The sequence below is a fragment of the Poeciliopsis prolifica genome, unplaced genomic scaffold, assembly GCF_027474105.1.
Source record: "Poeciliopsis prolifica strain line A6 unplaced genomic scaffold, Auburn_PproV2 SCAFFOLD009, whole genome shotgun sequence".
Taxonomy (NCBI): Eukaryota; Metazoa; Chordata; class Actinopteri; order Cyprinodontiformes; family Poeciliidae; genus Poeciliopsis; species Poeciliopsis prolifica.
Window position 1 is genome coordinate 5993968 of NW_026562384.1, and position 13029 is coordinate 6006996.

At 36.3% G+C, this 13029-nt stretch overlaps 1 protein-coding gene across 2 annotated transcripts; it reads left to right on the top strand.

The window, feature by feature from the left end:
- The first annotated feature begins 284 nt into the window (after window positions 1-284).
- cdhr2 (cadherin related family member 2) lies at window positions 285-12816 on the top strand. 2 transcript variants are annotated; one of them, XM_055034619.1, is made up of 31 exons: window positions 285-374; window positions 2201-2257; window positions 2439-2498; window positions 2589-2728; window positions 2812-2862; window positions 2942-3031; window positions 3196-3285; window positions 3373-3495; window positions 3915-4058; window positions 4230-4305; window positions 4380-4489; window positions 4812-5018; window positions 5093-5242; window positions 5320-5481; window positions 5566-5627; window positions 5749-5992; window positions 6400-6639; window positions 7246-7315; window positions 7395-7979; window positions 8097-8168; window positions 8663-8712; window positions 8817-8974; window positions 9125-9221; window positions 9322-9410; window positions 9789-9857; window positions 10100-10235; window positions 10358-10479; window positions 10555-10668; window positions 12088-12177; window positions 12414-12477; window positions 12562-12816. In XM_055034619.1, exons 2-31 carry the CDS (start codon window positions 2203-2205, stop codon window positions 12715-12717), a joined length of 3876 nt encoding a protein of 1291 aa, XP_054890594.1. In that variant the 5' UTR covers window positions 285-374; window positions 2201-2202; the 3' UTR covers window positions 12718-12816. The 2 variants fall into 2 exon arrangements, with proteins under 2 accessions (XP_054890594.1, XP_054890595.1); XM_055034620.1 differs by lacking the exon at window positions 2439-2498.
- Window positions 12817-13029: the final 213 nt, after the last annotated feature.

The window sequence follows — 13029 nt, forward strand, 5'->3', positions numbered from 1 at the left end:
CCAACAAGAACACAGAGCCAGGAATGTTCCAGTGACGAGGTTAGCCAGATGGAGCTGCAACTATGCTGTACGGACTGTCCTTGCTATGAATATTTCAGGAAACACAGCTAACATCAAGCCATAAGTACCGTAGGTTTAATATGATAGTTATTTTTAACTTTTCTTTTCAGTTCATTGACTACACTTTTCTGATACGTTTAACCTCACATCCCTGAAACAAGGAAGTGGACCAGAAGCAGTGATGTTGGCTGTGTGGCTCTATGCATGTTAATCATTTATGTTTACGGCTCTGTCAGGATCATAACTGGGAGAAACAAGAACCAAAGGTCTCATCGACACATCATTGCGAGGAAGCCCTCTGCCAATCTCACCAGGTACGTTTGGAGCTCCACAAATTAAATCTCTTTAAATTTAGTTGAAATTCTAGCTTAATGATCTTATTTTTACCATATAAAATTTTGTTTTCACTTGTACTTATGTAATTCCAGAGATATCAAAATACAATCAGCTTATTTTTGAAAAACAATTTTTGAACAATATTATTTTCAGCACCTCAGTGCTGACATGTTAGACTCTTAAATTTCATCTTAGTGGACAGGAGGAAAGCTTAACCACGGTTTGAGGTGTTAAAAGCTCAGAATTCAATTATTCACATCAAGTTTCGTAATTATCAAAATTCCTACATTGAGCGGTTCATACACAGTGGAATATGTTCTGTCTGTTTTCCACATAAAGTCAGAAATTGTTTCTTTTTTCACACTGTACTTCGGAATTAGAAGAAGCTGCCAATAATTCAGCTTTACTGCAATAAATCCCTTTTAGGCGTTTTAACCGTTTGCTTGCTGTCATTGGTTTGGGTGTGGCCAGACAAACATGTTGCTGTTAAATTTCAAGTAATATTAATCAATGTAAAATGGCATTTGAGTCATTCACTGTAGAAGTTGCGGTGATGGCGTACAGTCACTGACATCACTTATAAGATTTAAGGCTTGATGTTATATGACCCAATGGTTAATTATTTGTTTTGCCTCCATCTTGTTTTTACTTTTCTTTAGTCTGAAAAAAGAACAGGTGAATCTGTTTGTTCAACTGAGAAATAAAATGTGACAAATAGATTCAGCTATCAACTATTATCTCAGAAAACTTCAACGATAAGAGTTTTAAGAAAACTTGTCAAAAAGAATAGCCATGTTTTTCAGTGCAAATAAAATCAGGACAGTTTAGGCCACATTATAAGTCATCTTCGTGACTTAGAAACACACCAAAAGAAAGATAAGTTGATGAGACATGATTGTACTGATGTCAGAAATCATATGAAAGGTCGTTTTCTTATCATGCAATAAGATATCTTGTTGCAAGTAGATGGAATGGCCTCCAGTAAGTCAAGAAAGATGCTTCCTCATTGCCTTTCAGAACTATAAGCTTATTTTATGGTCTTCTTTAAAACTCACGTCAGTTTAGTAAGATTTTCCATTTTTAAAACTCAATTATGACCCATTAACATCTTTTTTGTGCCCATCCTGATTGGTCATCTCTTTACTTAACTTAGACAAGTATGAAACTTGGGTTTTTCACCCGCAAGTTTAACCCAAACTGAGTCTCCTAATGCCCTCGTTACCTTCAACCACTTTTAGACATTAATAACAGATAATAGATATATGTAGGTATGTGGCATTTAGATGTGTTTTCATCTTTCAGTCTAAGATTTGCATTCTTGAGATGGAAGAAAGCAGTCTTTTTTATGTCTATGAAGCAATTGGATCACATGTCATTGTTCTGTATATGTAAATGTATATGGAGTGCATTTAAAAACAGAAGTAAGCTTTTCTCTTACTTCTAATTCTAACAAAATAAACTGGTTGACACTGAACTGAGTCACAAAAGCTAACTTTTTTTTAAATTCATTGTCTTATTGAAAAAAAAGGCCAGCTCTAGTTTTTCTTGCACAATGTTAGAAAGCATAACAGGCTACACTTATTTTTGAAATAGTATAGACTTTGTAGTAAAAGATCAGCTTATTTGCATTCTAACAAATGATATATGTGAATGTCAGATGTCGCTTTTTAATGTTGATGTGACAGTTTTAATTAATTAGTACTGCTATTTAGATTGTCTTGAAGTTTGATGAGCAATAAAGCAAAAAAAAAAAAAAAAAAAAAAAAAGATTTCCTGTTTATTTAATGATTTATGTCATTTACAGCCATGGGTGGGCTAACAGGATGGCTGCTATTACTGTGCCTTGTCTGCTCAAGCAAAGGTAGGCTTTCAGTTTATTACTGAACGATTCAATTTTCTGTTTTATCTCGACGTTAATCATTTGATTAATATTTTTACTTAGTGAATTATTTCATAACTATCATCAAATTATGTGCCACATAAATACAGTTGTTCTTGAAATTGTTATTAATAGATTTTATATTAATATTCTGTCTTTGCAGCCAATTTAGGTCCTATAATTAACCAAATGATTTTTGAAATCTGTGAGGATGTTCCTGTCGGTATGTACTGTGTTTGTACTGTGAAACATTTCTCTTTTACATGTGAACGTAATTGTGTGTTCACACATCCACCTTTTATTCCTTACACAGGTTCAGTAGCTTTTACTATACTAGCATCCGATCCAGAAGGAGATACCCTGACTTATGCACTGTCTGGGATCAATGCTGGATTCTTCGAAGTTAATTCAGCAAATGGGCAGGTGACCGTGACTTCTGCCCTGGATAGAGAGGTGAGATATTAGAAAATAAGAGACTTTACTTCATTAAAAATGCTCCTTTAGACTGAACATATATATCTATTCATCTGCTACAGACCATGGTCACGATGGGACTCGGTGTTTCTGTTTCAGATGGTTCCAATACTGTAAGTCAAACTTAAGCAACTACTTATTTTCCTAAACATCAGTTTTATTTGTGTACTAAGTGTGCATCCTCTCTTTCAGACACCAGGAACAATAACTTTAATATTACTGGACGCCAATGACAACAGCCCTGTGTTTGAAAATCCTTCTTTTGACATTACAGTGCCAGAAGTAAGCAAATAACATTAAAATGTTATATTTGATTTAAGTCATAGTTTTTGATCCAAGAATTAAATATTTTTTGAGTCTAGTTTAGGTTTCTGGAGTTACTTCTGAAGGAAAGCGTGACTTTTATTTATTTATTTTTAAATATGGTCTTTTCTTTCTGCTTTTAGAATACAGCAGTAGGATCGTCATTGTTTAAATTTACAGCAAATGATCGTGATGAATCAGATGCCGGCGTTGTCAGATACTCAATCACCGAGGTAAGGTTCTGCTGTAAAGCATCTGACTTCATCTTTAATTTTAGTCTTTAATATGCTTCAAAATAACACTTTTTACATTCTTTCCAGATAATACCACCGCAAGGAGTTGATGTGTTTGAGATCAACGATGTTACTGGTGAACTGAAGTTAAAGAGTCAGCTTAATTACAACACACTGAGCACATTTTATCGGCTCAAGGTTCAAGCAAGGGTGAGTGTGATGCTTGAAGATCTGAAATTTTATATTTCCGACAATTAAAATGAAACATGCCACTTATCCAAACACAATGACTCAAATGCTGCAATCATCTGTCTGTATCTCCAAAACACTTTCATTCTAAAATGAAATAAAAATATTTCCCTGAGTATAACATGATTAGAGACTTCTGGGATCTGGGATCTTGCTTTTTCCTTTTTACATTTTCATTAAGTATCTTTAGAGAGGATTCGCTTAAGAGCTTTTTAAATTGTCATTTGTATTGTTATTGGCAACTATTCTCATCTCATATAACTTCCTATAAACATTTCACCCACATGAAAGAAACAAATCACAAGCAGTGCAAAACTTTCAGTGTCTTTGAGAGATATTTATAAATATAAATATGAAATAATAATAAATGTCTCCTTCAGGATCTTGGAGGCTCTTGTACTGGGGATAAGGTTTTCCAGTCAAAAAGTGTTTTCTCCTTCGTGACGGTTGAGGATGTCCCAGACCTCGACCCCGTTTTCATCGGTGGTCCGTATGTAGGAAGCGTGGAAGAGAATTCTCCTGCAGTGAGTTTTTGTTATCGACTAATAAATGTATATGCATTACAGCAACAAATAGCAAACTTCTTTTATTTTATTTTTTTACAGTAATTTTGATTTAAATAGCCATAAAATGAGGTTTGTCTGAAAGTCAGAAACACTTTGACACTATAAATCCTATTTCTTCCCCTTTATCAGGACACGTCTGTGTTGCGAGTGTTCGCCCTCGATGAAGACAAGGGAATCAATGACGATATCATCTACAGCATTGAAGGTAGCTGCAAGGAATGTCACACCTTGTTACTGATGGGAATAAATAAAGTAATGTGTTCTGTTCCTGTTTCAAAGCTTCCTCAGCTGATGGCTTGTTCAAAATCTCAACGAATGACGGCATCATATCTGTGTCATCGGGAATTGACAGAGAAGTTACTGGTGACAAAGTAACTCTGACTGTGAAGGTAACAAACCAAGAAAAACCACTTGCTGGCCTCTTTTTGAAATATGTAAAGTCAAATGTTGGAATTCAAGTGACAGGCACGATGATTAATGAGATTAATTTAAGACAAAATGTGGGACCAAACATGAAGGTATTTTGTATTTGAATCAACAGGAATACCATCTGATTTTACAATAATACATTGTTTAAATTGTTGTTGGAGAGCATTCAGTTTGAACAAAGTTAAACTAATAAATCGGGCCCTAGTTTTTTGTCTTTATTTTCCCAACAGACGACAAGAAATATGATAAAAAAAACAACTAATGTCAGCTGTTTAATTTTAGGGCACCGAGTCTAAACCGAACGTCAACGGACAACCTGCCAGCGCAACAGCAACCGTTGAGATCAACATCGGCGACGTCAATGACAACCCGCCTCAATTTTACAAGTGTGAAGGCTCCTGTGTGCTAGAAACTCAATTCACAGGCGACGTCTTTGAACACTCATTGGGGGCAATTTCCATTGGCATGACAGTCAAAGATCCAGACAAGGTGAGAAACAAAACCAGTGCCTTTTTAACAAATGGCAAGCTCAGAGTGACAACGACTGCTCTCATGTTTTACAGTCTGTGCAAACCGAGCTACGGTTGGAAGGAGAGGATAAAGACGTGTTTTCTGTGGAACACTCCGGTGCTGGAGCAGAGAGCACCGTTCAGCTTCTTGTCAGGCAGCCTGAGAATCTGGATTATGAAGAAAAGCAGCAAATGGTTCTTCAGGTAACTGAGAGCGAATAAAGTAACAGAGTACAGTCGTCAATCTGAGTTTGGTTTCACATGCATGTGCCATGTTGCAGGTGATTGCTGTTGATAAGGGCAAACCCACTTTCCAGTCCACTGCCACAGTTACAATTATCATAAAGGACACCAACGACAACAGCCCCACGTTCCCACAGGACACGTACAAGATAAGTGTGGCTGAGCACTCTCCTGTTGGGACAGAGGTGAAAATAGTCACGGTAAGACCACAACCATCTGGATACTTTAATCAATTGAATTTTGTTCAAAAATTAACTTTGGGAGCATTTGCATTGTTTTTCCAGGCAGATGATCCTGACACAATGGATGCAGGCAATATCACCTACAGTCTTCTTCCAGAGAGCATGTATGTGTACCCTGATCACATTTATTCTGTTCAGTTTAATCTTCATGAGAACTTTTTATTTTGTAATTCAACGTTGGCTGATCCAAAACACCCCACTGAGCGGTTTGAACCTGTCTTTCAGACTGCAGTACTTTGACGTTGAGCAAAAAACGGGGAAAGTCTACGTGAAAAATCAGACTGTCCTGGATCGCGAGCTCAGATCGCTCTATTCAGCCACCTTGCAGGCCAGAGACACGGATGGAAAGCCCGGCACTGCGGTGCTGGAGATCACTTTGACAGACATCAATGACCAGCCACCAATCATCAACAGAGAGACGTACCAAGAGTTTGTCGATGAGGGTGGGAAGCTTGAATTCCGAATTGAGGTAAATAAAAAGCCGACTGTAATCTCATTGTGACACTTGGGAGGAAAGTTGCAATATTGCAAACCTCTTTTCTGATATAAGCTACTTTATTTAGGACTCACTCATCATTTTCATCCTAAAATGAGTAATATTTAATTGCATGTTTGAACAGAACTTTCAGTAAAAAAATGTGAATACAATACTGTTATTTTATCCTGTTACCAATAAAAAAATACATTGTCAGTGTGACTTAAAGATTTAAAGAATTAATAAATAATTACATTTTTCAAGTATCATTTAAACTATGTTGTGAATGTAGTAGTGATTTTTTTTAAATGTGTCTATATCTGGTGCATTTGATGCTTGTCCATAGATCATTAAAAAAAATGCAACTCCTTAACAGTTACTTTTGTGCTTTTCTTTTCCAGGCTACAGACGGAGACGAGGCTGGTACAGTAAACAGCCAGATTGAATTCAGCATTAAACCGAGCACACACAGTAGCAGCTTCAGCATTGACCCGAACACAGGTGTGTTTACAAATAACGGCGAACTGGATCGGGAGGCACTGGATCCAAAATCGAATGGCAGGATAAACCTCACAGTAATAGCCACTGATAAGGGAACACCTGCGCTGTCAAGCTCCGCCTTTGTTATTATCAACGTGGTGGTAGGTGCTATAATCGTTTATGTCCATCATAAATTACCACATTTTATCGAGATGCACAAACTTAAATGTATATTACTGGGATTTTATTTGATACAACTACCTAAAGTTGCACATAAATGTCAAGCAAAATATAAAGATACACTGTTTTAATTTTTTTATTAAGAAAAATTGTGGAAAATGTGGTCTGCTTTTATATTTAACTTGCTTTAAAAAACACCTCTAAATAATATCCAGGAAAACCAATTGCTTTATGTGGTCACCTAACTAGTAAACAGTAATAGTCTATGCTGCAATTAATGTATTTACTGGATACAAGGCCTCTGATTTTTTCCCCCACTGAAGAAGATTAATTTTACATCCAGCTTATAGAGTCAATTGAATTTAATCGTACAAACACAAACGTGGAAACAATGGACAAATGCATGCCACACATTTCATAAATGCTTCACATCTATGCACTTTGTGTTGATCTATCCCAAAATATCCATAAAATACAACAAAGTTTGTGTATTTTAAATGTTAAAAGAGGAATAAATTCAGTGGGTATGAATAATTATGCAAAACACAGAACATGAAGGCTCACTTTTCCTTTCTGATGGATCTTAGGACATCAATGACAACGGCCCAACTTTCAAAGCACCATCCTACAATTTTTCTGTCAAAGAAGGAGAAAAGGGCAAGTATCACAGCTTAAAAACATTTGCTTCATCCCCAACTACGTTGCAGGACTATAACATTTTCATTCATTCATTCAGGCGCATCTGCGGGTCTCATTTACGCCGAGGATCTGGATCAAACAGCCGAATTCAACCGCATTTCTTTCAGCATCATCGATGGGAGCTTTGGCAGCTTCATTGTGCGAACCTCGGCAGAGGAGAAGGGTTACAGTGGCAACATCATGGTGGACCCGGACATCGAGCTCGACTATGAGACGGCACCCAAGAAGTTCACATTGCGGGTGGAAGCTGCAGATCTGGAGCTGGAGAAAGCTTCAACGGAGGTGGTGGTGAATGTGCTGGACGTGAATGACGAAAGACCAGAGTTCACGTCGGTCCAAGACGTTTCTGTGGCCGAGGACGCCACCACAGACACGCTTGTTGGGACCTTTGTAGCTCAGGACAAAGACACCAACCATTCACTGGTGTACGAGCTGGAATCTGTCAATTGCAAGTGTAGTGACAAACTGGAACCCTGCAGCTGGTTCACCCTCGAACCGAATGGGGACGTTCGAGTCGGTCCAACAGACCCTCTGGATTATGAACAATGTGACCAAGCTGTGGTAAAGGCTCAGGTGGTGGACTTGTTCACGGAAAAGGGAGAGAACAACAGCGTTACGCCAGGTCAGGACTGAGTTGTTCACAATTTTATCTCAGTAGCAGAAAGTTGAAATTATAGTCCAATGTTGATTTCATAAAACCTGAAAAATTGTTAAAATCTTTCCTGCTGGGTCTTTCCAGGAGAAATGGTGATCAGCATCAAAGACATAAATGACAACAGTCCTGAATTTATTTACTCCGACGCTGTATATGGTGAGTGACGCTTTCAGAATAAATGAATATGTAGCTATTTTCAAAGGTTAGAAAGTTAGTAAGCATATTTAAATAATTCATATCTAACAAATCGCACACAATGAACCAAAAGGAGACAGAATATTAGACTTGATCATTTATGTGGTGAGAAAAATATCACAAGAAATGTCTTTTATATTGCTTTTTAGGGTTTGTAGGTGTTTTTTTTTCCTTTTTTTGTTACACTCTGCTACTAAGAACTCAGATGGATTTATATACTTTTGCAAATGTTGCTGTAAATATTTTTATAAGAAATAAACAGCATATTTAAGTAATACGTCACATATTTGGACAAAGATGAAGAAAGATTTCCAGGCATCCAAATTTTTGTATTTGACATTTACTGACACGCATAAGTTGTGTGAAAGTCATGGCTTCAAGCTATTTTTTTTTTTTTTTTTAATAGTTAATACTTTTAAAAAATGGACTGTCTCCATCTTTTCTTGCTGCTTTAGTTGTGGTGTCAGAAAGTGCCAGCAAAGGAACATCAGTTGCAGGAGTCACTGTGAGTATAGCCGAACAACAAATCATAGTCAACTTTTTTCTATATTCTGTATATTATAGCAATTATCTTTAGATGCTTAATTGAGCTTCTGTTTCTGCTCCCAGGCTTCAGATAAAGACTCTGGAGAGAACAGGGTGATCAAATTTAACGTAGACAAAGTTCAATTTGAGAACAGGCTCACAAACACTACTTCTGACACGCCCAGGATCCTGTTTGAGGCTGTCACCACGCAACAACAAAATATCTACGTTGGGATCATTCAGTAAGTGGGAAAAAAAAAAAAAAACAACCTACCAGAGCATTTTGACACCAAATCAATACCTGCTTCACATATTAAGTCAGACGCCGCTTGTTGATGACTTGGAACTCGTTGTTGTGTAATTGCTGTACTTGTTTTGTCCTCTTCCTTCAGAACCACAGAAGGTCTTGATCTGACACTGAAGGGGAAATATTTGGTAACGGTATCTGCAACGGACACCGGCGGCCTTTCCTCCACCACCGTACTGGAGGTGAGGGACTGGTTGTGAATCCATGACTCATACAAACATGGCACAGGGTTTGAAATGTCTGTGTTTCCACTGCCGCGTTATCTTTGGTTTTGTTTTTCAGATTTTCACCATTGACGAGGGCTTCCGAACTGAACTCCAGTTTAGAACTACAGTGACTGAGGTCGAACAGTCACTCAGTGAGATCAAAAGGTGAATTTCTTCTGTCAATATTTTTTTTTTTTTTTTTTTAAAAGCTAAGAAAACTGTTATATTACACACACACACACACACACATATATATATATATATATATATATATATATATATATATATCTATATATATATATATAGATATCTATATATCTATATCTATATATATATATATATATATATCTATATATATAGATATCTATATATATATATATATAGATATATAGATATATCTATATATATATATATATATATTATATATATATATATATATATATATATATATATATATATATATATATATATATATATATATATATATATATATACACGTGTAGAAAAAAATCAGTTTTGATTTCATTACTTAATCTCCTTCAGGGAACTCTCAGCGGCCACCGGCGCTGCAGTTGACATCGTTTCAATCAGAGACCAGCCTTCAACATCCAGGTAAATTTTTTTTTTCCAGCTAATATTATAGTAATGTCTCTGGCCAAAACCAGCAAAAAACTAAACAAAAAAAGTTTATTTTTAAAAATATGTATAGATATTGATCACTAGGTGGTGACAAAGATCCTATTAATGAAGCACATCACAACATGCAATAAAAATTTAAGAAATTGAGCTTTCATCTTAAAATCATATTGGATGAAATTATGTGATACAATGTTTTTTTTTCTCTCTTTTCTCAGGAACACCCCACAGTCCTTCATGGTGGCATATTTCATCTTTTTGAATGGGACAGCTCTCACTTCTTCAGAAGTAGAAAAGAGGCTTTCTGATCAAAATCATTTTCCTCAGCTGTATGCTCTGGGCCTGATAAATATCGTAAGCATATTCTGCTTTCCTAAAAGTGATGCTGCTTTTCTCTGAAGTGATGAGCAACAAGTTAAAAATGTAAGCCTCAATCGCTACAGATAGTGGTGATGAGTTTCCTACATTCATTTCAGGGTAGCGTTCCCGTCACTGAAACAAAACAGAATCCCGTAGTATACGGTCTGCTGGGAGTGGTTGGTGGTTTCGTCATTATACTGGTTGTACTCACGACTTCGCTTTTGTGCACTCGCAGAAAGTAAGAGAAAGAAATTTGGCAGAATGCATAATTAGCTGGAAAACTTGATATTAATGCAACTTTTTCGCATCACAGCTACAGAAGGAAGCTGAAAGCAGCGAATGCCATGAAATCGGCAACTATGCTGAACTCTGACAACCAGAAAGGCGGTGCTGTCGTGCCTGGGACCAACAAGTACACCATGGAAGGGTGAGCCCATTAAGAAAATGAATGAATATATCTAATGTACCACAAAATATTTAGAGGCACTTTACATACAGTGTGGGGGCCAATATGGGATTTTCTGGCCTTGAAAGAGCCATGCAAAGGGGGCTTTTTGTGTGTGACCCAATTGAGTTGACTAAATAAAAGCCATATTGGCTAAACTGTTATAAGTACATGCATTTATTTAAGGAGGGTAGAATTTTGAGTAGAAATTATACATTTCTACATTTCTACTCATGTTCAAGATAATGAAATTTGATTAATTTATTTACTTTAATGAATTAGCTGCTAACAGTTTTCTCTTAAGTCAATATGCACTTTGAAGACAACAGTCAATACTTTACATTTTATTAAATAAATAACAGTTTCACAAACATTTTATTGACAAATTGATATCGGCATATATTCAAAGTTCTCAGTCCAGAAATGTCTTTCTTGACTTACAAATGATCCATACCTCTAAAAAATTAAAGTAATCCTTTAAATTTTGCAACTTTTTTACTCTGACTGGAAGGAGCGTCAACATTTTGTAGAGTTTAAAGATCTGAATTGAATCTGATAGAGATAGAGAAAGCTCTAAAAAAGAAAAAAGGGTCTTCCGCCATGCACTTAGAGCTCATCAGCAAAGACAAATCAGTAAAAACATACAAAAAATCTGGTGTGCAATTTTAAGCGAGAAATGTTTGATGAGTGTAATATCAAAACACATTTTGTCTCAAACAAACTTACTGGCTGAAATTAGCTGAAATTGCCGGTGGAATAAATTATTTCATTTCATTACAAACTAAGATCAGTTTGTACCAAATACACCATATTAATATACAAGCTTAGTGTTTCAGTCATGATTGTGCACAAACCATTCATGACCAAACGGCTTCTCTTCTCTGTCCTGGTTGCTTCTTTTTGTGTTGCCGCTGTCCCTGCAGCTAAAGGTTGATGCAAACTTTCCTCGCTTACTTCAGATCAGAAACATTCCCAACCACAAAACCCTGAAACAGTTATTAAACTTTAATAATTAAACTCATCAAAACATGTCACCTCTACCATTCTCTGAATACAGCACAAAACATGAGGACAAAAGTTGACCTAACAAATATCTTCATTTAAATTCTAATCAAGATGGTCAGAGAAATGTAAGAAAACAAACAATCTACTGAAGAATGTGGTTACATTTTGAATATTCTTAGCATAAACATGAACAAACTTACAATTTTTAAAGTTATGGGGTTTAATACATAATGTTTCTTTAAATCAGATTTGCTACAAAAATAGCATGGCTAATATGGCTAATATGTTAATGGCTACAAATGACTACCAACCAAATTAACTGTAAATAGTGTGGTGTAAATCTCTCACTTTTTGTCTTTGTTCTGTTTTCCATTGCTAATCATAACTCCACTGCAGTGCCAACCCAGTGTTAAACCTGAACATCCCGTCAACCATAGCCTTGGACTTGGATTTAAATGACGAAAGCTCAGATGCAGACAAATCCAGGTAAAAAAGATAAATAAAAAATTAACTTTATCATCAGAATTTGTCTAATCTATGGCAGTCGTGGATTTTGAGCTGGGATTGCTTCCAGGTGAACATATTGTCACTGCGTGCTCCCGGCGGCATGTTTGACATAATGTTTCCTGCCACACCATGAGACATATGTTCAAATCAAAAAACTAAATTGAATGCTAAAAACATATCCTCCTAACTGTTTTTCCTTTTTTTCCCCCTTAAAGCCTCAACTCCCTGGATCACCACTATGACATAGCCACATATGAACATGATACAGATGATGACAAGGTGAGTTTGCACCTTAAAGTCTATCTCGACTTGGCCTCATCAACTGGAATGCAGATTAATTCCAATTTGCTTATCATATTACAGAAAGGGATCATGTGGGACAAAGACATCGATGAGTCGTCGGAGTACAATGAACCTCTGGGTGCAGCGCTCGCCCAGTTGGGTCAGAATAAGAAAAGCAGCAAAGCCAATACTGACCTTGGGGTTAACAACCCGATGTTTAACTCAACAGATCTGTAACATTAAACAGAGTAACAGCGATGGACAAAATCATGCAATCCAAATCAAACGCAGCTACTGGCTTCAAAAAGGTCTTTCACATGAAAACTGGAATGTAAACTTAAGTAAGCCTGTAAGGAGTAATATAAATACACTTGTACACAACAGTTTTAACACAAAACTCATGACTATATTTAAACATTTTTCTCAGTAAAATCAAATGAATAAAAACAATTAGGAATGCATTGAAATTAAGATTTCAGTTTGGCTTTTGAATCAGTTCTGCTTTCCAGACATTTCAGACATCAGCCCTGGTGTTGAACGTAAGATCTG

Excerpts from the sequence above, each read along its gene's own strand:
- cdhr2 (XM_055034619.1), top strand. The coding sequence starts at position 2,203 with ATGGGTGGGCTAACAGGATGGCTGCTATTACTGTGCCTTGTCTGCTCA. Across the intron at positions 2,499-2,588 it reads CTGTGAGGATGTTCCTGTCG|GTTCAGTAGCTTTTACTATA; the intron begins GTATGTACTGTG and ends TTCCTTACACAG. Across the intron at positions 8,713-8,816 it reads CATCAGTTGCAGGAGTCACT|GCTTCAGATAAAGACTCTGG; the intron begins GTGAGTATAGCC and ends TTCTGCTCCCAG.